The following is a 26,792-nucleotide window of genomic DNA, read 5'->3' on the forward strand; positions in this document are numbered from 1 at the left end:
CGTTACTTCCAAACTTGACTGTCTCCATGTCAGTTAGGGTTCCTTCTATTTGCTCAAGTAACCATCCAATCAATGTCTTCCAGCTGTTTATACTTAACCTCAATCAATTGATACAATTGACATTATAGAATTCCATTTTACTCTCATGTTTAAAGTGCACAATTGCTGCAAATTAGACATGTTCGATTGGGCCGACACCAGAACAGATGTTAGAGCCCATTCTGACGTCCATCAGTAAACGACTCAGTAAGACTGGCTGAGACAAAATGACTTCTCATAGTAATACACATTTGTTTTGTCTATAGCTGTATGTTTGACAGTCTGGTCATCAGGTGCAGGGCTCTCCCTCACATAGAGTTCCAGTTTATGGGTTCAAAGTCCATTTTTTCCAATCACTGTACAGCACACTTGACCTCAGTTGTATTACAGATTAATAGAGTGGAGCCAGGGTACCTGAGCCACAGGAAATGGGGGGCAATATTGCAAAGCACAAGAACGAGCGATATAATGGCATAGACGCCCTTTCCAACATTATCTGAACCCTGAGAGCAAGTCAACAACTTGCCATCTTAATTGGGCTGTGGATTGTGAAGCAATGTAATGCTTAGGGAGACTTAAAGAGAGAACAGGGTAAACTAGCAGGACCAAAACCTGCAAAGTGCGACTGCAGCTATAGTAAAAAGTACATTGTAAATCATGCTAGGTACTGGCAGTCTGGACACTGAAGGGATAAGTGATACCAGTTCCTGGGAAATAGAACAATGATGCAATTAAAAGTAAAGGTCGATTAAGATGGATCTATATCGGATTATTAATGGTGTAGAAAATAGGAATAGAGTACAATAGCAAGGAAGTTATTTTAAATCTTCAATATTGTGATCAATTCTGGGAATCCCACCTCAGCAAGGTCCTGGAAAGGATCTTCACGAATGGCCTTCCTCTGTGCTATATTATTCTATAATTCTATGAATGATTAGCAGTTGCAATGACTCTTAAGGGCAGAATTCAGTTTATCTGGACTGGTGTTCAGCTGTCAGACATGGTTCAGGGGGTAACATTCTCGCTTCTCGGCCAGAAGGCTGTGGGTTTAAGTTTCACTCCAGAGACTTGAGGACAAAAGTCAAGGCTGCCATTTCAGTGCAGAACCGAGGGAGTGCTGCAGTGTGACTTTTGGTAGAGGCATTTTACCAAGACTGTGTGCTCCCATGAATGCACATACAAGGTGCGTCATGGCACTATCCGAAGAAGAGCAGGACAGTTTTCAATTTTTAAAAAAAGCAGATTGTCAGCTCATGCATTTCAGTGCTGTTTGAGAGAGCAAATTGGCTGCTGCATTTGCCGAGATTACAACAATCACTGTACTTCAAAAGTCCTTAATTGGCTATTAAGCACTTTGGGATGACCTGCGGTTGTGAAGGCCACTATCTCAATGTCTGTCATTCTTTCCTTTTAGGCACACTTATGAGCTTGAATGATAATTTCCTCTGCATTTCTTTTCAGGAGCACTTACATTATGTGACTGACATTTCCCAAGATGAACTCTTCATCCTGGACCCAGAACTTGTGATCACAGAGACCGTGGGGACATCCCCAGGAATGCCTGATTTGGTTGACTCACCTGCTTCCTTTACCTTCCCATCCTGCTCCTCTTCACCGCCATTGTCTCCTGTTCCCAGGTAAGAGAACTGAACAGTTCCCTGCTGAATGTAGAAGACCTTAATTCCTTGTAGATGCCATTAATTTGTTTATTTTACCCCAGGGAATATTGTAGATTATCATAGAATTTACAGTGCAGAAGGAGGCCATTCAGCCCATCGAGTCTGCACCGGCTCTTGGAAAGAGCACCCTACCCAAGGTCAACACCTCCACCCTATCCCCATAACCCAGTAACCCCACCCAACACTAAGGGCAATTTTGGACACTAAGGGCAATTTATCATGGCCAATCCACCTAACCTGCACATCTATGGGCTGTGGGAGGAAACCAGAGCACCCGGAGGAAACCCACGCACACACGGGGAGGATGTGCAGACTCCGCACAGACATTGACCCAAGCCAGAATCGAACCTGGGACCCTGGAGCTGTGAAGCAATTGTGCTATCCACAATGCTACCGTGTTGCCCTTAAGAACAAATTTAAAACACACTATATCATTCTACCGTAATCCATGTACCTATCCAATAGCTGCTTGAAGGTCCCGAATGTTTCCGACTCAACGACTTCCACAGGCAGTGCATTCCATGTCCCCACTACTCTCTGGGTAAAGAACCTACCTCTGACATCTCCCCTGTATCTTCCACCATTCACCTTAAATTTATGTCCCCTTGTAATGGTTTGTTCCACCCGGGGAAAAAGTCTCTGACTGTCTACACTATCTATTCCCCTGATCATAAACCTCTATCAAGTCGCTCCTCATCCTTCTCCGTTCTAATGAGAAAAGGCCTAGCACCAGCAACCTTTCCTCGTAAGACCTACTCTCCATTCCAGGCAACATCCTGGTAAATCTTCTTTGCACCTTTTCCAAAGCTTCCACATCCTTCCTAATATGAGGCGACCAGAACTGTACACAGTACTCCAAATGTGGCCTTCTCAAGGTTTTGTACAGCTGCATCATCACCTCACGGCTCTTAAATTCAATCCCTCTGTTAATAAACGCGAGCACACCATAGGCCTTCTTCGCAGCTCTATCCACTTGAGTGGCAACTTTCAAAGATGTATGAACATAGACCCCAGGATCTCTCTGCTCCTCCACATTGCCAAGAACCCTACCGTTAACCCTGTAATGGACAACCTCACACTTTTGAGGGTTAAACTCCATCTGCCACTTCTCAGCCCAGCTCTGCAGCCTATCTATGTCTCTTTGCAGCCGACAACAGCCCTCCTCACTATCCACAACTCTACCAATCTTCGTATCGTCTGATTTACTGACCCACCCTTCAACTCCCTCATCCAAGTCATTAATGAAAATCACAAACAGCAGAGGACCCAGAACTGATCCCTGCGGTACGCCACTGGTAACTGGGATTCCAGGCTGAATATTTGCCATCCACCACCACTCTCTGACTTCTATCGGTTAGCCAGTTTGTTATCCAACTGGCCAAATTTCCCACTATCCCATGCGTCCTTACTTTCGGCATAAGCCTACCATGGGGAACTTTATCAAATGCCTTACTAAAATCCATGTATACTACATCCACTGCTTTACCCTCATCCACATGCTTGGTCACCTCCTCAAAGAATTCAATATGACTTGTAAGGCAAGACCTGCCCCTCACAAATCCGTGCTGACTATCCCTAATCAAGCAGTGTCTTTCCAGATGCTCAGAAATCCTATCCCTCAGTACCCTTTCCATTACTTTGCCTACCACCGAAGTAAGACTAACTGGCCTGTAATTCCCAGGGATTTCCCTATTCCCTTTTTTGAACAGGGGCACGACATTCGCCACTCTCCAATCCCCTGGTACCACCCCTGTTGACAGTGAGGATGAAAAGATCATTGCCAACGGCTCTGCAATTTGATCTCTTGCTTCCCATAGAATCCTTGGATATATCCCGTCAGGCCCGGGGGACTTGTCTATCCTCAAGTTTTTCGAAATGCCCAACACATCTTCCTTCCTAACAAGTATTTCCTCGAGCTTACCAGTCTGTTTCACACTGTCCTCTCCAACAATATGGCCCCTCTCATTTGTAAATACTGAAGAAAAGTACTCGTTCAAGACCTCTCCTATCTCTCCAGATTCAATATACAACCTCCCGCTACTGTCCTTGATCGGACCTACTCTCGCTCTAGTTATTCTCATATTTCTCACATATGTGTAAAAGGCCTTGGGGTTTTCCTTGATCCTACCCGCCAAAGATTGTTCATGCCCTCTCTTAGCTCTCCTAATCCCTTTCTTCAGTTCCCTCCTGGCTATCTTGTATCCGTCCAGCACCCTGTCTGAAACTTGTTTCCTCAGCCTTACATAAGTCTCCTTCTTCCTCTTAACAAGACATTCAACCTCTCTTGTCAACCATGGTTCCCTCACTCGACCATCTCTTCCCTGCCTGACAGGGACATACATATCAGGGACACGTCGTACCTGTTCCTTGAACAAGTTCCACATTTCACTTGTGTCCTTCCCTGACAGCCTATGTTCTCAACTTATGCACTTCAATTCTTGTCTGACAACATCGTATTTACCCTTCCCCCAATTGTAAACCTTGCCCTGTTGCACGCACCTATCCCTCTCCATTTCTAAAGTGAAAGTCACAGAATTACTGAAGCGAAAGTCACAGGATACTGTGTCTGCTTGTACACTGCATACATCTGAATAAGAGCAATGCTTGTATTGGGGAGAAAGACCGGGTGACTATATTGTGAACATTGGATATAGTGAGAAACGTTCAGAATCAGAACTCTGCATGCTGTGAAAACATAAATTCCTTTATTCTCCTTCTTTACTCCCACGACTGGTATAGGATATGGTGGACAAATTGCATAATGTAACTTTCAAAGTCCCTCCCTCTTAGGCACCGGCAAGGCAGACCCAGTTGGGATATACCTTGTGCTGTAGTTATTGTAAAAAAACTAAGTTTCTTTGAACTACTTGATGTGGACTCGTCCGTGGACTTATAAAATTGGTGATGAAGATGGGATTCAAACCCACGCATGCAAAGCACTTTGATCATATTCGATCCAGGCGACCAATCTTTCGAAGCGTACAGTTCTCAGCCAGCCGACTGATACCTCAGCGACCCATAACAGGGCTCCAAAGGGGAGATAACTGTGGCTGTGAACACAGATTTTGTTTCCCCAGCACATTGGGGGGGGGAGGAAACACCTCGAGTGGGAGCTGCCAAATGTGCGGTCACTTACTCCATGGTCGCCACCGGAAGTTGGGTGGACGTCTTTTATGAGTAGGATATTGTCATTCAACTCCAGTTCTTCATCCGAGATGATATCTAAATTGCGTTGTGCTCGTGAATGGTGTTTTCAATACTTTAAATAGTGACGTGTTTCATGTGATGATTTGCGAACCATGCTTAGTAGTGATCATTGATGCTTTAATGTTGGTCACAACAAATGGCTCAATGTCACAGGGGGGCTGTTTGCTTTCTAACATGACAATCATGTTTCAAAAGCACTTTATCTCCTGGCTTTAGTGGTTTGGCTCTAAATTTCATGGTTTGCTCTACATTTACTTTCATCCAATCCTTCTGTTCTTGTTCACGTATGTGATGACCACCCGCTCCATGGGTAGCTCTGGACGAACATGTGCACATAGGATGTGCAAGGACAAGTGTAGCTAGAGGTTTTCCAGTAATCAAGTGAGGAATGTCTGCTTGTGGTGAGGCAGATGTAACTTTCTCCCTAGCTGGGAATCTGCTGCTGTCACCAGTGACAATAAGCAGGTGTTCATGAAGGGGAAAGTCTTCAATCCATGACCCTGGAGGTCGTTCAAACAACTCGAGTGGATCACAAATATTTGACAGTGTTGTTGCTTGACATGGCAAACACTGATTAATGTGATATTCTACCATCCGATCAATTCCTAGGAACCATGGGCAAAATTCTTCGGTATCGGCGCGATGTCCGCCGACTGGCGCCCAAAATGGCGCAAATCAGTCGGGCATCGCGCCGCCCCAAAGGTGCGGAATGCTCCGCATCTTTGGGGGCCGAGCCCCAACCTTAAGGGGCTAGGCTGGCGCCGGATGAATTTCCGCCCCGCCAGCTGGCGGAAAAGGCCTTTGGTGCCCTGCCAGCTGGCGCGGAAATGACATCTCCGGGCAGCGCATGCGCGGGAGCGTTAGCAGCTGCTGATGGCATTCCCGCGCATGCGCAGTGGAGGGAGTCTCTTCTGCCTCCGCCATGGTGGAGACCGTGGCAAAGGCGGAAGGGAAAGAGTGCCCCCACGGCACAGGCCCGCCTGCGGATTGGTGGGCCCCGATCGCGGGCCAGGCCACTGTGGGGGCACCCCCCGGGGCCAGATCACCCTGCGCCGCCCCAGGACCCTGGAGCCCGCCAGCGCCGCTTTGTCCCGCCGGTAAGGTAGGTGGTTTAATCTACGCCGGCGGGACAGGCATTTTAGCGGCGGGACTTCGGCCCATCCGGGCCGGAGAATCGCGGGGGGGTGGGGGGGCCGCCAACCGGCGCAGCGCGATTCCCGCCCCCGCCGAATATCCAGTGCCGGAAAATTCGGCAACCAGCGGGGGTGGGGTTCACGCCAGCCCCCGGCTCTTATCCGACCCGGCGGGGGGTTGGAGAATCTCGACCCATATCTTTTTCCAAGGAGTTGTTTGGTTGTAGTTCCCTGGTGATGTTTGTGTGCCATTTGCATAATACGTTCCCTCAATGACTACAGAATGACAATACAGCTGCTGTGTAATACCAGATCAGGTGTGGTTGTAAAGAAAAGCTCATTTTGAACACTGTGAATAATAATAATCTTTATTATTGTCACAAGTATGCTTACATTAACACTGCAATAAAGTTATTGTGAAAAGCCCCTAGTCGCCACACACCGGCACCTGTTGGGGTACAACTGAGGGAGAATTCATAATGCCCAATTCACCTAACAAGCACGTCTTTCGGGACTTGTGGGAGTAAACCGGAGCACCCGGAGGAAACCCACGCAGACACAGGGAGAACTCTGCACAGACAGTAACCCAAGCGGGAATCGAAGCTAGGACCCTGGCGCTGTGAAGCAACAGTGCTAACCACTGTGCTATCGTGCCGCCTGAAAAAATAACTAACAGAGAGTGGTTTTGATCCATCGACCTCTGGGTTATGGATCCAGCACGCTTCCGCTGCACCACTCTGAAGATCTTATGGTTTAGTTCTGCAGTCAACCTGGCAGGTTGATTCAGAATTCTGCTTTAAGAACTCTCAGTTTGCAGCAATGATGTTTTCTGGTAGGTTTTTCAAATTACAAACAGCTCAGTTTAGATGGGAGTGGTTTCAAAAGAAAGAGAGGTGGGGAAGGCTGTTGTGCCTGTGGCAATCTCTCTCTGACAAGTCTAAAGGGGACATTGAAAACAGAGAGAGGAGAGACAGTCGGGACATTGAAAAGCGGGAGAGGAGCCGGTGATTTAAAAGTGCGGGACAGGAGCCAGTGATTTAAAAGCAGGAGAGGAGTCAGAGAGTTAAAAGTGCATGGGAGGAGCCGGAGATTTAAAAGTGGGAGAGGAGCCGAAGATTTAAAAGCAGGAGAGGAGCCGGAGATTTAAAAGCGGGAGAGGAGCCGGAGATTTAAAAATGGGAGAGGAGCCAGAGATTTAAAAATGGGAGAGGAGCCGGAGATTTAAAAGCGGGAGAGGGGCCGGAGATTTAAAAGCGCAGGAGAGGAGCCGGAGATTTAAAAGCGGGAGAGGAGCCAGAGATTTAAAAGTGTGGGAGAGGAGCCACCTCCTCTAACCTAAGGGGTTGAGTGAATATCAGGTAAGCTCTTTCTTTCTTTCTTTCTTTCTTTTTCTTGTTTTATCCGCAAGTTATCTAGAGGGGATGGCAGGGAAGGCAGTGCAATGTTCCTCCTGCAGAATGTTTGAGGTGAGGGACACTGTCAGTGTCCCTGCTGATTTCACCTGTGGGATGTGCACCCATCTCCAGCTCCTCAAAAACTGCGTTAGGGAAATGGAGCTGGATGAACTTCGGATCATTCGGGAGGCAGAGGTGGTCATAGATAGAAGCTTCAGGGATGTAGTTACTCCGAAGAATGAAGATAGATGGGTGATGGTGAGAGGGACTGGGCGGAAGCAGTCAGTACAGGGATCCCCTGTGGTCGTTCCCTTTAGTAACAAATATACCGCTTTGGATACTGGTTGGGGGGGGGGGGGGGACTTACTTATTTTTTGTCAGTATTCACACAGGAAAAAGACAATGTTGTCGAGGAGAATACCGAGATACAGGCTACTGGACTACATGGGATTGAGGTTCATAAGGAGTTACCAATTCTGGAAAGTGTGAAAATAGATAAGTCCCCTGGGCCGGATGGGATTTATCCTAGGATTCTTTGTGAAGATAGGGAGGAGATTGCAGAGCCTTTGGCTTTGATCTTTATGTCGTCATTGTCTACAGGAATAGTGCCAGAAGACTGAAGGATAGCAAATATTGTCCCCTTGTCCAAGAAGGGGAGTATAGACAACCCCGGTAACTGTAGACCAGTGAGCCTTCCTTCTGTTGTGGGCAAAGTCTTGGAAAGGATTATAAGAGATAGAATTTATAATCATCTAGAAAGGAATAATTTGATTAGGGATAGTCAACACGGTTTTGTGAAGGGTAGGTTGTGCCTCACAAACCTTATTGAGTTCTTTGAGAAGGTGACCAAACAGGTGGACGAGGGTAAAGCAGTTGATGTGGTGTATATGGATTTCAGTAAAGCGTTTGATAAGGTTCCCCACGGTAGGCTATTGCAGAGAATACGGAGGCATGGGATTGAGGGTGATTTAGCGGTTTGGATCAGAAATTGGCTAGCTGTAAGAAGACAAAGGGTGGTGGTTGATGGGACATGTTCAACCTGGAGTTCAGTTACTAGTGGTGTACCACAAGGATCTGTTTTGGGGCCACTGTTGTTTGTTATTTTTATAAATGACCTGGAGGAGGGCGTAGAAGGATGGGTGAGTAAATGTGCGGATGTCACTAAAGTCAGTGGAGTTGTGGACAGTGCGGAAGGATGTTGCAGGTTACAGAGGGACATAGATAAGCTGCAGAGCTGGGCTGAGAAGTGGCAAATGGAGTTTAATGCAGAAAAGTGTGAGGTTATTCATTTTGGAAGGAGTAACAGGAATACAGAGTACTGGGCTAATGGTAAGATTCTTGGTAGTGTGGATGAGCAGAGAGATCTCGGTGTCCATGTACATAGATCCCTGAAAGTTGCCACTCGGGTTGAGAGGGTTGTTAAGAAGGCGTACGGTATGTTAGCTTTTATTGGTAGAGGGATTGAGTTTTGGAGCCATGAGGTCATGTTGCAGCTGTAAAAAACTCTGGTGCGGCCGCATTTGGAGTATTGCGTGCAATTCTGGTCGCCGCATTATAGGAAGGATGTGGAAGCATTGGAAAGGGTGCAGAGGAGATTTACCAGAATGTTGCCTGGTATGGAGGGGAAGATCTTATGAGGAAAGACTGAGGGACTTGAGGCTGTTTTCGTTAGGGAGAAGAAGGTTAAGAGGTGACTTAATAGAGGCATACAAGATGATCAGAGGATTAGATCGGGTTGACAGTGAGAGCCTTTTTCCTCGGATGGTGATGGCTAGCACGAGGGGACATAGCTTTAAATTGAGGGGAGATAGATATAGGACAGATGTCAGAGGTATGTTCTTTACTCAGAGAGTAGTAAGGGCGTGGAATGCCCTGCCTGCAACAGTAGTGGACTTGCCAACATTAAGGGCATTTAAATGGTCATTGGATAAACATATGGATGATAATGGAATAGTGCAGATGGGCTTTAGATTGGTTTCATAGGTCGGCTCAACATCGAGGGCCGAAGGGCCTGTACTGCGCTGTAATGTTCTATTGTTCTATAAATCCAGTGTCTCTTTCACATCCAAGAGCTGGATCATGTGTTCTGTCCCGGAGAGCTCCATAGACCTTGTGTTTCCATAAAAGCAGCTTATGCCCTTCACAAATGAAACATGGTAGCCACTGTAAGCCAGGAAAAGTCTTTGTTTCAAAACAGTTCATTACATACTTCACAGAATTTACAGTACAAAAGGAGGCCATTCGGCCCATCGAGTCTGCACCGGCTCTTGGAAAAAGCACCCTACTTAAGCCCACACCTACACGCTATCCTCAAAACCTAGCAACCCCACCTAGCCTAAGGGCAATTTAGCATGGCCAATCCACCTAACCTGCACATCTTTGGACTGTGGCAGGAAACTGGAGCACCCGGAGGAAACCCACGCAGACATGGGGAGAACGTGCAGACTCCGCACAGACAGTGACCCAAGCCGGGAATCAAACCTGGGCCCCTGGCGCTGTGAGGCAGTAGTGCGAGCCACTGTGCTACCGTGCCGCCCCAACACTTATGTCCAACCGATGACATAAATTAACATTTTATGTGACTCATTTTCATAACATTTGTCAGATTTCATAGTCAACCCGATAACGTTGCGAGGCCTGGAATGAAGTGACTCGAGTATTGTAATGAATCAGGTGTTACTCCCTCACTGCTGAGCACATAACTGAAGAATTCAATTCTACTCATTTTCAAGATGAGGTTACATTCTCTTAGATATTATAGGCATGCATTTAGGCATGCCTTGAGTTCACTTTCAGCACCACCACCGATGAGAATGTCATCACTAAATGTTCAGCGTGTCCTTGAATTGCAGATTGAATCATGTACTGAGATATCAAAGGGGCTGGTTTAGCACAGTGGGCTAAACAGCTGGCTTGTAATGCGGAACAGGTCCTGTATCAGCCTCCCCGAAGAGGCGCCGGAATGTGGCGACTGGGGGCTTTTCACAGTAACTTGACTGAAGCCTACTTGTGACAATGTTATTATTATTATTATCTCAGCTGCTGAACTGACTTCAAAGTTGAGCCTCTTGTATTGGAAAAAGTCTGGCGTGGGTGGAGGGGATTGTAAGATACCTCGATTTTTCCACTACTTTGATTTGATGGTATTGTGTGTTGAAGTCAAATTTAGCAAAGTGTTTATAGCATTAGTCAAGCTCTCTGAGATGTCATCACTTGTCGGTGTCAAGTGTCTTTCTCATTGTGTGGTGTGGTTTGCTTTGGTGACCACATATCAATGTAGGTTCTTTTTTTTTAAATTTAGAGTACCCAATTATTTTTTTCCAATTACGGGGCAATTTAGCGTGGCCAATCCACCTAACCTGCACATCTTTGGGTTGTGGGGGTGAGACCCACGCAGACACGGGGAGAATGTGCAAACTGCACACGGACAGTGACCCAGGGCCATGATCGAACTTGGGTCCTCGGCACCATAGGCAGCAGTGCTAACCTAGGTGACGTAGGCAGCATTGCTAACCACTGCGCCGCCGTGCCGCCCCTCAATGTAGGTTCTAACCTGATTCTCAATCTTGGGGTTTCTTGACAACTTATATGGGTGAGACCCGAGGGGCAGGCTCATCTCCACCTTTCTCAATAATGTCAAGGTCAAGTAAGTTGAAGTTCTTTCACTTATTAGGGACTGGTTTGGCACAGTGGACTAAACAGCTGGCTTGTAATGCAGAACAAGGGTTCAATTCCCGTACCGGCCTCCCCGAACAGGCACCGGAATGTGGCGACGAGGGGCTTTTCACAGTACCTTCATTGAAGCCTACTTGTGACAATAAGCGATTTTTATAGCGGCTGGTTTAGCACAGTGGGCTAAACAACTGGCTTGTAATGCAGAACAAGGCAGCAGCGTGGGTTCAATTCCTGTACCGGCCTCCCCAAACAGGCGCTGGAATGTGGCGACTAGGGACTTTTCACAGTAACTTCATTGAAGCCTACTTGTGACAAAAGCGAGTATTATTATTAAATATTCCAAGAACATTTAGTGATTTGTCGTTGTGGAGAGGGAAAACATTTTATATTCCCTGTTCGCAGAGAATGGGGATGTTCTGAAGTTTGTTGAATGTTTTTGCCTCCTGTGACATTGAAAGCTCGTGTATCTTTGAGAACATTTACCTCCGAGCAGCCAAGGGGGACTGTTACAAATGACTTTTTGCTGTGTCTGAAAGAAAGCACAAAGGTATATTCAGGGTCATCCGCCTCTACTTTGGCTACGTCCTCTTGCCATTTTGTTATGGTATGTGGCACTCTTCTGTTGTGGTACGTGGCACCCTTATGTTGGTATTCGTCTTTATCATCGAGTTCGATGATTAGTGCCAAACGTGGACAAAGTGGTTGAGTTTTCCGCAGGCTTTACATGGTTTACCAGCAGCAGTCCAGTGTGGGTAAGCACCACTACAGTGGAAGTATTGTTTAGACAGGTCTCGACTCTGAGGCTGCTGCTGTTGCTTTGCAGGTGGTTTCCTGGTACATGAGCCATGAATAATCTTCACAGGAGTTGAACTTGGGTTTGGTTTTTACTGTTGGCAGCCTCAACTTCAGTACCTCTGGGCTCTCAAAGTGAGAGTGATCTTGCTAACTCCAGCAGCTCTGACTGCCTTCTGTCTTCCTTGCCTTTTTTATGGCACAGCTGACTATCATAGAATCAGAGTTACAGAATTGTTACTGCGCAGAAGACCATTCAGCCCATCGTTTCCAGAACTATTTCTACGGGATATACTTCATACAATTCTCCTGTCTTCTCCCAATATCTCTGCATAATCTTCCTTTTCGAATGACAGATAACAAATTCCCTTTTGAATGCCTTGACTGAACCTGCCTCCACCACACTCTCAGGAAGTGCATTCCAGACCCTAACCATTCACCGTGTGGGGAAAAAAAAATTCTCATATCGATTTTGCTTCTTTTACCAATGACTTTAAATCTGTGCTCTCTCATTCTCGATGTCTTCAAGAGTGGGAACAGTTTCTCCCTATTTACTCTGTCCAGACCCCTCATGATTTGAATACTTCTACCAAATCTCCTGTTAGCCTGCTTTTCTCCCAAGGAAAGCAGTCCTAAACTTTTCAGTCTCTCTTAATAACTGAAGTTTCTGATCCCTGGAAACATACTTGTAAATCTTTTCTGCACTCTCTCCAATGCATTCACGTCTTTCCTAAAGTGCGGTCCCCAGAGCTCAACATAAAACTCCAGCTGAGGCCAATCTAGTCTTATTCAAGTTCAGCATAACCACCTTGCTCTTGTACTCCATGCCCCTTTTAATAAAGCCCAGGATGCTGTCGACTTTGATAAAAGCAAATTACTGCGGATGCTGTTAACCTGTATACTTTATTGACTGCTCGTTCAACCTGTTCTTCCACCTGCAATGTGTATGCACATATACACCCATGTCCTGCTGCCCCTTGTGAGATATGTACCCTTTTTTTTTGTATTTTATCTGCTACCAAAATGTATCACCTCACATGTTTATGCACTGAGCTTCAACTGCCACCTATTTGCTCACTCCACCAACTTGCCCAACTCCTTATGATGTTCTACACTATACTCAAATTTACAATGCTTCCAAGTATTTTATCACCCACAGATTTTGAAATTGTGCCCATGTACACCCAGGTTGTGGATCATAATTTTTATTAATGTCCTACACACAGTACAGGACAGGGTGCTCTCGGGGGGGGGGGGGGGGGAGGAATCTCGGAAACTTACCAGGTGATGCAGGAGGAGGAGGAGGCCTCCGTGGAGGAGTTGAAAGGTAAGTGGGAGGAGGAGTTGGGAGAGGAGATCGAAGAGGGGACGTGGGCAGATGCCCGAGGGAGGGTGAACTCTTCATCTTCGTGCGCGAGGCTCAGCCTCATATAGTTTAAGGTGCTGCAGAGGGCACACATGACCCGGACAAGGATGAGCCGGTTCTTTGGGGGTGAGGACGGGTGGGTTAGGTGCTCAGGGAGCCCAACAAATCACACCCATATGTTCTGGGCATGCCCAGCGCTGGAGGAATTTTTGAAGGGCGTAGTGAGGACGGTGTCGAGGGTGGTAGGATCCAGGGTCAGACCGGGCTGGGGGCTCGCAATATTTGGGGTGGCAGAGGAGCCGGGAGTGCAGGAGGCGAAAGAGGCCGGAATTCTGGCCTTTGTGTCCCTGGTAGCCTGGCGAAGGATTTTCCTTCAGTGGAAAGATGCGAGGCCCCCAAGCGTGGAATCCTGGATCAGCGACATGACAGGGTTCATTAAATTGGAGAGGGTGAAATTCGCCTTGAGAGGGTCGGTACAAAGGTTCTTTAGGCGGTGGCAACCATTCTTAGACTTTCTGGCAGAACGATAGACATTGGTCAATGGCAGCAGCAGCTCGGGGAGGCGGGGGGGGGGGGGGCTTACTTTATTTTTGTTTATGTTATTTACACTGGAAGGGTCTGAGGGGGTGTATACACCTGTTGTCTTAAGTCGGGGTGTTAATGTTAATTTATTATTTAGGTACAGGGGGAGGGGTTTGGGGGGTTGCTTTTTTAGATTGTGTTTTGTACTGAACCCTGTTGGGTTCTTTTTTCTTTCTCATTTTGTTATTGATATTTTATGAAACCCTTTAATAAAAATTATTTTAAATTTTTAAAAAAAAATTAATGTCACAAGTAGGCTTACATTAACACTGCAATTAAGTTATTGTGAACACCCCTAGTCGCCACACTCCGGCACCTGTTCGGGTACACAAAGGGAGAATTCAGAATGTTCAATTCACCTTACCAGCTCGTCTTTCGGACTTTTGGGAGGAAACCGGAGCACCCGGAGGAAACCCACACAGACACAGGGAGAACGTGCAGACTCCGCACAGACAGTTACCCAAGTGGGAATCGAACCTGGGACCCTGGTGCTGTGAAGCAACAGTGCTAGCCTCATTAGTATACATCAGGAACATCAAGGGTCCCCAATACTGATCCCAGAGGAACTCCACTACAAACCTTCCTCCAGCCCAACTAGAGAGACCACTCTCGATTATTTGTTATGATTTCCCACTTCGACGTGTTCAACCTCACCAAACTGCCATTTGGTTGCCGGTTGCATCAATCACATGCAATATTGATTAGTCATCTTACTTGCTTCTTGTTTTATTTATTGCATAAGTAGATTGTTCATGGGTGTTAAATAGGTTGATGCCCACGAATGCATTGGGTGTAGATGATACCATCTTTTTTTTATTAAACATTTTATTGAGGTATTTTTGGTTTTAAACAACAACAAAATAAACAATATACATGAATCTATAAACATTGTACAAAAGCCGTTTCCCTCCCTTAGAGGTCCTACCTTTATCAACCCCCTACTCTAAGCTAAACTAAACCTCTTTCCCCCCCCCCCCCCCACCTTCTGCTGACGATTAATTTTCCACGAAGAAGTCGACGAACGGTTGCCACCTCCGGGCGAACCCTAACATTGTCCCTCTCAAGGCGAACTTAATTTTCTCCAGACAGAGAAAGCTAGCCATGTCAGATAGCCAGGTCTCCGACTTCGGGAGCTTTGAGTCCCTCCAAGCTAATAATATCCGTTTCCGGGCTACCAGGGAAGCTAAGGTCAGAACGTCTGCCTCTTTCTCCTCCCGGATCTTCCGACACCCCGAAAATCGCCACCTCTGGATTCGGTGCCACGCTTGTTTTTAACACCATGGACATGACATTTGCAAACCCCTGCCAAAATCCCCTAAGCTTCGGACATGTCCAGAACATGTGGACATGGTTAGCTGGCCCTCCCGCACACTTTGCACACCTGTCTTCCACCCCAAAGAATCTGCTCATGCGGGCCACAGTCATGTGAGCCCGATAAACGATCTTGAATTGTATCAGGCTGAGCCTGGCACATGTTGTGGACGCGTTGACTCTACTCAACGCGTCCGCCCATAGACCATCCTCTATCTCTCCTCCCAGCTCCTCCTCCCACTTGAGCTTCAGCTCCTCAGTCTGCGTCTCCTCTGACCCCATAAGTTCCTTGTAAATGTCCGAGACGTTCCCTTCTCCTACCCACCCTCTACAAACTACCCTGTCCTGAATCCCCCTTGGTGGTAGGAGCGGGAAGGTTGAAACCTGTCTACGTAGGAAGTCCCGCACCTGCAGGTACCTGAATTTGTTTCCCCTCGCCAACCCAAACTTCTCCTCCAGCGCCCTCAAACTCGGAAAGCTCACCTCTATAAACTTATCCCCTATCCTCTCAATCCCTGCTCTCCGCCATCTCCGGAACCCCCCATCCATACTTCCCGGGGCAAACCGGTGATTATTACAGATTGGAGACCAAACCAATGCTCCCTCTGCTCCCACATGTCTCCTCCATTGCCCCCAGACTCGCAGGACCGCCACCACCACGGGGCTGGTGGAGTACCGTGCCGGCGGGAACGGCAGAGGCGCAGTTACCAACGCCCCCAGCTTGGTGCCCTTGCATGAAGCCGCCTCCACACGGTCCATTCCGACCCTCCCCCATCACCCACTTCCTGATCATGGCTATATTCGCCGTCCAGTAATAGTTACTAAAATTTGGCAGCGCCAGCCCGCCCTCTCCCTGACTCCGCTCAGCCATTACCTTCCTTACTCGTGGGGTCTTGTCTGCCTAAACGGAGCCAATGATCACTTTGTTGACCCGTTTTAAAAAAGGACCGCGGAATAAAGATGGGGAGACACTGAAATACAAACAGGAATCTCGCGAAGACCGTCATCTTCACCGCCTGCACCCTCCCAGCCAGTGACAACGGAAGCGCGTCCCATCTCCGAAAATCGTCCTTCATTTAGTCTACTAGTCGGGCCAGATTTAATTTATGCAGCCGGTCCCATTCCCGCGCCACTTGAATACCTAGATACCTAAAGCTTCCCCCTACTAATCCAAACGGCAGCTCCCCCAATCGCCTCTCCTGTCCCCTCGCCTGGATCGCAAACATATCACTTTTCCCCATATTTAGCTTATACCCCGAAAACCGGCCAAATTCCCCTAGAATCCTCATGATTTCTTCCATCCCCTCTATTGGGTCCGATACATACAGAAGCAGGTCGTCTGCATAAAGCGAGACTCTGTGCTCCACCCACCCCTGGACCAGCTCCTTCCAGCCCCTTGAAGCTCTCAGAGCAATTGCCAGCGGCTCTATAGCTAGCACGAACAACAGTGGGGAGAGGGGGCATCCCGGTCTTGTCCCCCGGTGCAGTCTAAAGTAGTCCAATGTTGTCCTATTCGTCTGTACGCTTGCCACAGGAACCTGATACAGCAACCTGACCCAGTGAATAAAGCCCCGTCCAAATCCGAACTGTCCCAGTACCTCCCACTGATATTCCCATTCTACTCGATCAAAGGCCTTCTCTGCGTCCATTGCGACCACTATCTCCACCTCTCTACCTTCCGGGGGCATCATGATCACATTTAATAGCCTTCTTATATTGGCCACCAACTGCCTTCCCTTAACAAACCCCGACTGGTCCTCCCAAATAATGTCCGGAACACAATCCTCAATCCTGGAGGACAAAACTTTGGCCAGCAGTTTGCCATCCACATTTAAAAAGGATATCGGCCTGTAGGACCCACGTAGCTCCGGGTTCTTGTCCCGCTTAAGGATCAGCAAAATCGTGGCCTGTGATATCGCCGGGGGCAGCCCCCCTCTCTCCCTTGCCTCATTGAATGTCCTCATCAACAACGGTCCAAATATCCCAGAGAACTTTTTATAGAACTCCACTGGGTACCCGTCTGGCCCTGGGGCTTTACCCGACTGCATGTCCTTCAGACCCTCCACTATCTCTTCCAATCTGATCAGTTCCCCCAGCCATTCTACCAGCTCCCCGTCCACCTTTGGGAAATTCAGCCCCCTCAGAAGTGGCTCATCCCCTCCGGCCCCGTTGGGGTTTCCGACCCATGCAGCCTACTGTAAAAATCCTTAAACGCCTTATTCACCCCTGCTGAATCTCCAACCAGGTTCCCATCTCCATCATTTACTTTCCCTATCTCTCTGGCTGCCTCCCTCTTTCTAAGCTGCTCTGCAAGCATTCTGCTGGCCTTCTCTCCATGCTCACAGATTGCCCCCCTCGCCTTTCTCAGCTGCTCCACCACCCTCCCTGTGGTTAACAAGCTGAACTCCACCTGTAGCCTCTGTCGTTCCCTTAAAAGCCCTGCCTCTGGGGTCTCCGCATACCTCCTATCGATCTGTAGTATCTCCTTTACCAGTCGGTCCATCTTTGCCCTGTCTGCCTTCTCCCTGTGGGCCCGTATCGAGATCAGCTCCCCTCTAACCACCGCCTTCAGTGCTTCCCAGACCACCGCTGCTGAAATTTCCCCCGTGTCGTTGACCTGCAGGTAGTTCTGAATACATTTCCTCAGTCGCTCGCACACCTCTTCGTCAGCTAAAAGTCCCACATCTAACCTCCAGTGCGGGTGCTGGTTACTGGCTTTACTAACTTGCAGGTCAATCCAGTGCGGGGCATGGTCTGAGATTGTGATCGCTGAGTACCCCATGTCCACCACCCCCGTTAGTAAAGCCCTGCTCAGAATAAAGAAATCGATCCGGGTGTACACTTTATGCACGTGTGAGTAGAAGGAGAATTCCTTCACCCTCGGCAGCCCAAATCTCCATGGGTCCCCCCCCCCCCCCCCCCCCCCAGCCCCCGCCATCTGCTCTCGAGCTTGACCGGTCCAAGCCAGGGTCAATAACTGTGCTGAAGTCCCCTCCCATGACCAACCTGTGCGAATCCAGGTCCGGTATCTTCCCCAGCATCCTCTTTATAAACTCCACATCATCCCAATTTGGTGATACACATTTACTAATACCACCTGCACCCCCTCCAGTTTCCCACTCACCATAATGTACCGACCTCCCACATCCGAAACTATACTACCCGCCTCAAACACCACCCGCTTATTGATCGGGATCGCCACCTCTCTAGTCTTTGAATCTAGTCCCGAGTGAAAGACCTGACTGACCCAGTCTTTCCTCAGTCTAATCTGGTCAGCTACTCCAAGGTGCGTCTCCTGCAACATGACAACGTCCGCCTTCAGTCCCCTCAGATGCGCGAACACGTGTGCCCCATTGACCGGCCCATTTGGCCCTTGTACATTCCAGGTGATCAGCCTAATTGGGGGGCTCATTGCACCACCACCCCCCCTTCGCCGATCAGCCAACCCCTTTTTTTGGGCCTGCCTCCAGTCCGTGCTCCGCGCCTCCACCGTCCCGCCCCCAGGCAGCCTCCGCTCCCAACCTCCTCTCTGTCCCTTAGCACAAGTCCCTCCCCCGTCACCAGAACATTCCCCCCCCCCCCCCCCCTAGTAACAACACAATATAACTCAACCCCTTTAATAAACCTAACATGTGCACACCCCCCACTACGCTTCCGTGAGCTAGCCCGCCCCTGGCGCCAAAAAGTCTCCCACCTTTTGTTCCTCCCCACTCATACATACATATTCCAATGACAAACATTCCCAACTCAATTGCCCGACAGAAAAAACAGGAAGAGGGACTTTTACGAAATTGTACCGATCCGAGCCCCCACGAGAGGAGGGAGGGATGGGCCGCTTCCTGGACCAATTGAGGTTTCCAAAGGTGGAGGAGGGACTGGTGGCGGGATTGGGGGCCCCGATTGGGCAGGAGGAGCTGACCAAAGGGATAGGAAGCATGCAGGCGGGGAAGGCACCGGGGCCGGACGGTTTCCCGGTCGAATTCTATAAAAAATATATGGACCTGTTGGGCCTGTTGCTAGTCAGGACCTTCAATGAGGCAAGGGAGGGGGGGGGCTTTGCCCCCGACGATGTCCCGGGCACTGATCTCCTTGATCCTGAAGCGGGACAAGGATCCCCTGCAGTGTGGGTCTACAGACCGATTTCCTAGCTAAATGTAGACGCCAAGGTGCTGGCGAAGGTCTTAGCCACGAGGATTGAGAATTGTGTGCCGCAGATCATCCATGAAGACCAGACGGGGTTTGTGAAGGGGAGGCTGTTGAACGCGAATGTGCAGAGGCTTTTTAACGTTATCATGTTGCCGGCGAGGGAGGGGGAGGCGGAGATAGTGGTGGCGATGGACGCTGAGAAAGCCTTTGATAGGGTAGAGTGGGGGTACCTGTGAGAGGTGCTGAAGAGGTTCGGGTTTGAGGAGGGGTTTGTCAGGTGGGTTAGGCTGTTGTATGAGGTCCCGAGGGCGAGTGTGGCCACAAACAGGAGGAGGTCCGAATACTTTCGGTTGCACCGAGGGACAAGGCAGGGGTGTCCCCTGTCCCCCCCTGCTCTTCGCACTGGCGATTGAACCCCTGGCTATGGCACTCAGGGAGTCAAGGAACTGGAGGGGGTTGGTGCGGGGTGGTGAGGAGCATAGGGTGTCGCTCTATGCGGACGACCTGCTGCTGTATGTGGCGGACCCGGTGGGGGGAATGCCGGAGGTAATGAGGATTCTTAGGGAATTCAGGGACTTTTCGGGGTACAAGCTCAACATGGGGAAGAGCGAGCTGATCGTGGTTCACCCAGGGGACCAGGATAGGGGGATTGGCGAGCTCCCACTAAAACGGGCGGAGAGGAGCTTCAGGTATTTGGGGGTCCAGGTGGCCAGGAGCTGGGGGGCCCTGCATAGGCTTAATTTTACAAGACTGGTGGAGCAAATGGAGGAGGAGTTCAAGAGGTGGGACGCGTTGCCGCAGTCCTTGGCGGGTAGGGTGCAGTCAATCAAAATGACGTTGCTCCCAAGGGTTTTTGTTCCTGTTCCAGTGCCTCCCCGTGTTTATTCTGAAGGCGTTTTTTAGGCGGGTTAACAGGAGTATAATGGGGTTTGTGTGGGCGCGAAGGACTCCGAGGGTGAGAAGGGTGTTCCTGGAGCGGAGTAGAGATAGGGGGGAACTGGCGCTGCCCAACCTCTGTGGGTACTACTGGGCCACCAATGCGATGATGGTGCGCAAGTAGGTGATGGAGGGGGCTTCATGGAAGAGGCTGGAGACGGCGTCTTGTGTGGGTACAAGTCTGGGGGCGCTGGCAACGGCGCCGCTGCCGCTGCCTCCAAGGAGGTATACCACAAGCCCGGTGGTGGCGGCTGCCCTCAAAATTTGGGGGCAGTGGAGGCGGCATAGCGGGAAGTTGGGGCCTCGGCGTGGACCCCAATACGGGGGAACCACCGGTTCGCCCCAGGGAGAACAGGTGGAGGGTTTTCGGGGTGGCACAGGGCAGGGATACGAAAGTTGGGGGACCTGTTTGTGGACAGGAAGTTCGCGAGCCTGGGTGAGATGGAGGAGAAGTACGGGCTCCCCCCCCCCCCCCCCCGGGAACACCTTCAGGTACTTACAGGTAAGGGCGTTTGCCAGACGGCAGGTGGTGGAATTCCCGCGGCTACTGCCACACACACTGTACAGGACAGGGTGCTCTCGGGCCAGTGGGTGGGAGTGGGGAAGATCTCGGAAACTTACCACGTGATGCAGGAGAAGGAGGAGGCCTCGGTGGTGGAGGTGAAAGGTAAGTGGGAGGAGGAGTTGGGAGAGGAGATTGAGGAAGGGACGTGGGCAGATGCCCTAGGGAGGGTGAACTCTTCCTCATCGTGCGCGAGGCTCAGCCTCATACAGTTTAAGGTGCTGCACAGGGCACACATGACCGGGACAAGGATGAGCTGGTTTTTTGGGGGTGAGGACAGGTGTGTTAGGTGCTCAGGGAGCCCAGCAAATCACACCCATATGTTCTGGGCATGCCCAGCGCTGGAAGAATTTTGGAAGGGCGTAGCGAGGACGATGTCGAGGGTGGTAGGATCCAGGGTCAAACCGGGCTGGGGGCTCGCAATATTTGGCGTGGCAGAGGAGCCGGGAGTGCAGGAGGCGAAAGAGGCCGGAATTCTGGCCTTTGCGTCCCTGGTAGCCCGGCGAAGGATTCTTCTTCAGTGGAAGGATGCGAGGCCCCCAAGCGTGGAATCCTGGATCAGCGATATGGCGGGGTTCATTAAATTGGAGAGGGTGAAATTCGCCTTGAGAGGGTCGGTACAAGGGTTCTTTAGGCGGTGGCAACCGTTCTTAGACTTCCTGGTAGAACGGTAGACATTGGTCAATGGCAGCAGCAGCTCGTGGGGGGGGGGGGGCTTACTTTATTTTTGTTTATGTTATTTACACTGGAGGGTCTGAGGGGGTGTATACACCTGTTGTGTTAAGTCGGGGTGTTAATGTTAATTTATTATGTATGTACAGGGGGAGGGGGGTATGTTGGGTTGCTTTTCTAGACTATGTTTTGTACTTAACCCTGTTGGGTTCTTTTTTCATTTTGTTATTGATATTTTATGAAAACCTTAATAAAAATTATTTAAAAAGAAAAGAAAAAACAGGAAGAAACAAAAACACTAACAAAGATCAAGTAAGAGATTCAAAACCTAAACAAGCACACCTCCATCCCCCAACAGTGCAAATGTAAACCTTAACTCACTCAGCTCTGCCACTGGTCCCAAATCAATACAGAAGGCATTACAGACAGCTTCCACAAAACGAAAAACGAGAAACTTTTTAAAAAAAAAACATGAACTTGCAGCAAAGTTCAAAAGTTCTCAGTCCACCACCAGTCCTTTCCTTTTCGCGAAGTCCAGCGCGTCCTCAGGCGACTCGAAATGAAAGTGCTGTTCCTCGTACGTGACCCAGAGATGGGCCAAATACAACAGTCCGAACTTCAGTTTTTTCTTAAAAAGGGTCGACCACGTGCAAATTGGCATAGGGAGGCAAGAATAAGGGAAGTTAACACGTGGCTGAAAGAGTGGTGTGGGAAAGAGGGGTTCCTTTTCATGGGACATTGGCATCAGTTTTGGGACAGGGGGGACCTATACCGTTGGGATGGTCTCCAACTGAACTGAACTGGGACCAGTGTTCTGGCGAAAAGAGTAAATAGGGTGGTCAGTCGGACTTTAAGCTAGAGATTGGGGGGAAGGGAAAGTCAGGGAACCAAGAGGTGAAGTAATCAGTGGGAAGCGTAGCTGCTTAGGAATACAAAAACGCACGAAAAGACAGAACTCAGGAGAGGTTACGATAGTCCCCATTTCACAAAATATGACACAGTGTATGGAAAGGCGCAGTAAACCAAGGTCCACCACACTAAGAAAACAAAAAGGGACGGTCAATAGAGAATTAAAGGTGCTATATTTAAATGCGCGCAGTGTACGAAACAAGGTAGATGAGCCTGTGGCCCAGATTGTGACTGGCAGGTATGATGTGGTAGGCATCACAGAGACGTGGTTGCAGGGGGTTCAGGACTGGCATTTAAACATCCAGGGATTCACAACCTATCGAAAAGACAGAGAGGTGGGCAGAGGGGACGGGGTTGCCTTGTTAATTAGGAATGAAATTAAATCAATAGCACTAAATGACATAGGGTCAGATGATGTGGCGCCTGTGTGGGTAGAGTTGAGGAACCACAAAGGCAAAATAACCATAATAGGAGTTATGTACAGGCCTCCTAACAGTGGTCAGGATCAGGGGCACAAAATGCACCACGAAATAGAAAGGGCATGTCAGAAAGGCAAGGTCACAGTGATCATGGGGGACTTCAATATGCAGGTGGACTGGATAAATAATGTTGCCAGTGGACCCAAAGAAAGGGAATTCATTGAATGTTTGCAGGAGGGCTTTTTGGAACAGCTTGTGATAGAGCCCACGAGGGAACAGGCTATTCTGGACTAGTGTTATGTAATAAGCCAGACTTGATAAAAGATCTGAAAGTAAAGGAACACTTAGGAGGCAGTGATCAGAATATGGTAGAATTCAGTCTGCAATTTGAAAGAAAGAAGGTAGAATCAGATGTAAAGGTGTTACAGTTAAATAAAGGTAACTACAGGGGCATGAGGGAGGAACTGACGAAAATCGACTGGGAGCAGAGCCTAGTGGGAAAGACAGTAGAACAGCAATGGCAGGAGTTTCTGGGAGTAATTGAGGACACAGTACAGAGGTTCATCCCAAAGAAAAGAAAGGTTATCAGAGGGGGGATTAGGCAGCCATGGTTGACAAAGGAAGTCAGGGAATGCATCAAAGCAAAAGAGAAAGCCTATAATGTGGCAAAGAGTAGTGGGAAGTCAGAAGATTGGGAAGGCTACAAAAACAAACAGAGGATAACAAAGAGAGCAATAAGGAAAGAGAGGATCAAATATGAAGGTAGGCTAGCCAGTAACATTAGGAATGATAGTAAAAGTTTCTTTAAATACATTAAAAACAAACGGGAGGCAAAAGTAGACATTGGGCCGCTCCAAAATGGCGCTGGTAATCTAGTGATGGGAGACAAGGAAATAGCTGAGGAACTAAATAAGTACTTTGCGTCAGTCTTCACAGTAGAAGACATGAGTAATATCCCAACAATTCAGGAGAGTCAGGGGGCAGAGTTGAATATGGTAGCCATCACAAAAGAGAAAGTGCTAGAGAAACTACGAGGTCCAAAAATTGATAAATCTCCGGGCCCAGATGGGCTACATCCTAGAATTCTAAAGGAGATAGCTGAAGAAATAGTGGAGGCGTTAGTTATGATCTTTCAAAAGTCACTGGAGTCAGGGAAAGTCCCAGAGGATTGGAAAATCGCTGTTGTAACCCCCCTGTTCAAGAAGGGAACAAGGAAAAAGATGGAAAATTATAGGCCAATTAGCCTAACCTCGGTTGTTGGCAAGATTCTAGAATCCATCTTTAAGGATGAGATTTCTAAATTCTTGGAAGTGCAGGGTCGGATTAGGACAAGTCAGCATGGATTTAGTAAGGGGAGGTGGTGCCTGACAAATCCGTTAGAGTTTTTTGAAGAGATAACAAATAGGTTAGACCAAGGAGTGCCAATGGATGCTATCTATTTTGACTTCCAAAAGGCCTTTGATAAGGTGCCTCACGAGAGACTGCTGAGTAAAATAAGGGCCCATGGTATTCGAGACAAGTTACTAACATGGGTTGACGATTGGCTGTCAGGCAGAAGGCAGAGACTTGGGATAAAAGGTTCTTTTTCGGAATGGCAACCGGTGACGAGTGGTGTCCCGCAGGGTTCAGTGTTGGGGCCACAGCTGTTCTCTTTATATATTAACGATCTAGATGACGGGACTGGGGGCATTCTGGCTAAGTTTGCCGATGATACAAAGATAGGTGGAGGGGCAGGTAGTATTGAAGAGGTAGGGATGCTGCAGAAAGATTTAGACAGTTTAGGAGAGTGGTCCAAGAAATGGCTGATGAAATTCAACGTGGGCAAGTGCGAGGTCTTGCACTTTGGAAAAAAGAATAGAGGCATGGACTATTTTCTAAACGGTGACAAAATTCATAATGCTGAAGTGCAAAGGGACTTGGGAGTCATAGTCCAGGATTCTCTAAAGGCAAACTTGCAAGTTCAGTCCGTAATTAAGAAAGCAATTGCAATGTTGTCATTTATCTCAAGAGGCTTGGAATATAAAAGCAGGGATGTACTTCTGAAGCTTTATAAAGCACTATTAGGCCCCATTTAGAATACTGTGAGCAATTTTGGGCTCCACACCTCAGGAAGGACATACTGGCACTGGAGCGGGTCCAGCGGAGATTCACACGGATGATCCCAGGAATGGTAGGCCTAACCTACGATGAACGTCTGAGGATCTTGGGATTATATTCATTAGAGTTTAGGAGGTTGAGGGGAGATCTAATAGAAACTTACAAGATAATGAATGGCTTAGATAGGGTGGACGTAGGGATGTTGTTTCCATTAGCAGGGGAGACTAGGACCCGGGGGGCACAGCCTTAGAATAAACGGGAGTCACTTTAGAACAGAGATGAGCCGAAATTTCTTCAGCCAGAGAGTGGGGGTTTGTGGAATTCATTGCCACAGAGGGCAGTGGAGGCCGAGACGTGAGTGTCTTTAAGACAGAAGTTGATAAATTCTTGATTTCTCGAGGAATTAAGAGCTATGGAGAGAGAGCGGGTAAATGGCATTGAACTCAGCCATGATTGAATGGTGGAGTGGACTCAATGGGCCGAATGGCCTTACTTCCGCTCCTGTGTCTTATGGTCTTATGGACCTGATCTGGTTAAGGCCCACTCTTCTCCTGCCACCTCCGCACTCAGGTCTTGGTAGATCCGCAGGATACTGTTGTCCCATTTACAGCGCCGTGTCTGCTTGGCCCACTGTAGAATGTGCTCCTTATACAAGTACCTATGGAATCTCACCACCATTGCCCTCTGGGGGGGGGCTCCCCTTCGAGGCTTCCTCGAGTGCTCTGTGAGCTCTGTCCACCTCCAAGGGTCGGGAGAATGCCCCATCCTCCAGCGGCTTCTCGAACATGGCCGCTATGTATGCCCCAGTGTCCGCTCCTTCGGACCCCTCCGGGAGCCCAACGATTCTCAAGTTCTGCCGACGGAACCTATTCTCTAGGTCCACCACCTTCTCCAGGAGCTTTTTCTGCTGGTCTCTCAGCATCCCCACCTCCAACTCCACCACGGTTTGATGTTCCTCCTGGTCAGCCAGCGCCTTCTCTAGTTTCTGGATTGCCCGATCTTGGGCATCCAATCTGAGCTCCATCTGCTCAATTGACTCTTTTATTGGGTCCAAGCAGTCCCGTTTCTGTTTAGCGAAGCCTTCCTGAATAACATGCATCAGATGCTCCATTGACCGCTGGGTCGCCGAGCCAGAAGTCCGGTCCTCCACCATGCTTTCTCCCCCTGCAGCTTCAGCCCAAGCCTTCTCTGTCTTTCTGTTTCTGTCTTTATGAGCACTTCTAGTCCTCCTTTCCATGCACCGATGTGGGAATTCGGTACACAATTGCCTCTGTCATCAATTTCTCAATTCAAGTCCGGTAGAAAATCGGGGGAAAAGGTCGAAAAGTCGACCCGAGCGGGAGCCACCAAATGTGCGACTTACTCCTTCATTGCCGCCACCGGAGGTCTCCTGGACGATACCATCTTGATCATCAACACCGTGATAGTGTGTGATCGTGGACCTGGGATCATAGAATTTTCTCTGCAATAATGCATGAGTTGTTGTTTGATTGGAAATTTGTTTTTGTGAAATCGGGGTGTGTGCATGCCTCAATGTCTGTTAAAATGCTGACTCTAGAAAGTAGACAAAACACTTTCCAAAAGTTTCTGAACCGAAAGCAATGTTTTCTATTTTTCACCCTCTTCATCGCCTTTGTGAAGCTCACAGGAAGAAACAGTAAGATTCAGTAAGAAGCATTTAGGATTAGAACTGCTGTGCTGGAAAAATATGGATTCCTTTCTTTTCCCTCTAATCTCCTTTTGCTGGTGTCTAAGTATGGTAGCCTCAAGTGGGCAAAATGCACTTCCATACGCTGCATGGATTGCTCGAGGAACTCAGAACTATGTTAATAAAAGTACTATGCTGTTCATGTCCAATATCTAATTGCTTGGA

General features: G+C 48.6%; 1 protein-coding gene across 6 annotated transcripts in view; it reads left to right on the forward strand.

The window, feature by feature from the left end:
• Positions 1-26,792, forward strand: part of dgkza (diacylglycerol kinase, zeta a) — a 663,976-nt gene that overhangs the window by 440,439 nt on the left and 196,745 nt on the right. For all 6 annotated transcript variants that reach the window (XM_072518865.1, XM_072518866.1, XM_072518864.1 and 3 more), the window contains one exon: positions 1,501-1,676. In XM_072518865.1, the coding sequence (XP_072374966.1) occupies positions 1,501-1,676 (176 nt within the window). The remainder of the gene's footprint in view (positions 1-1,500; positions 1,677-26,792) is intronic.

The sequence above is a fragment of the Scyliorhinus torazame genome, chromosome 10 (genome assembly GCF_047496885.1).
Source record: "Scyliorhinus torazame isolate Kashiwa2021f chromosome 10, sScyTor2.1, whole genome shotgun sequence".
In the NCBI taxonomy this organism is placed as follows: domain Eukaryota; kingdom Metazoa; phylum Chordata; class Chondrichthyes; order Carcharhiniformes; family Scyliorhinidae; genus Scyliorhinus; species Scyliorhinus torazame.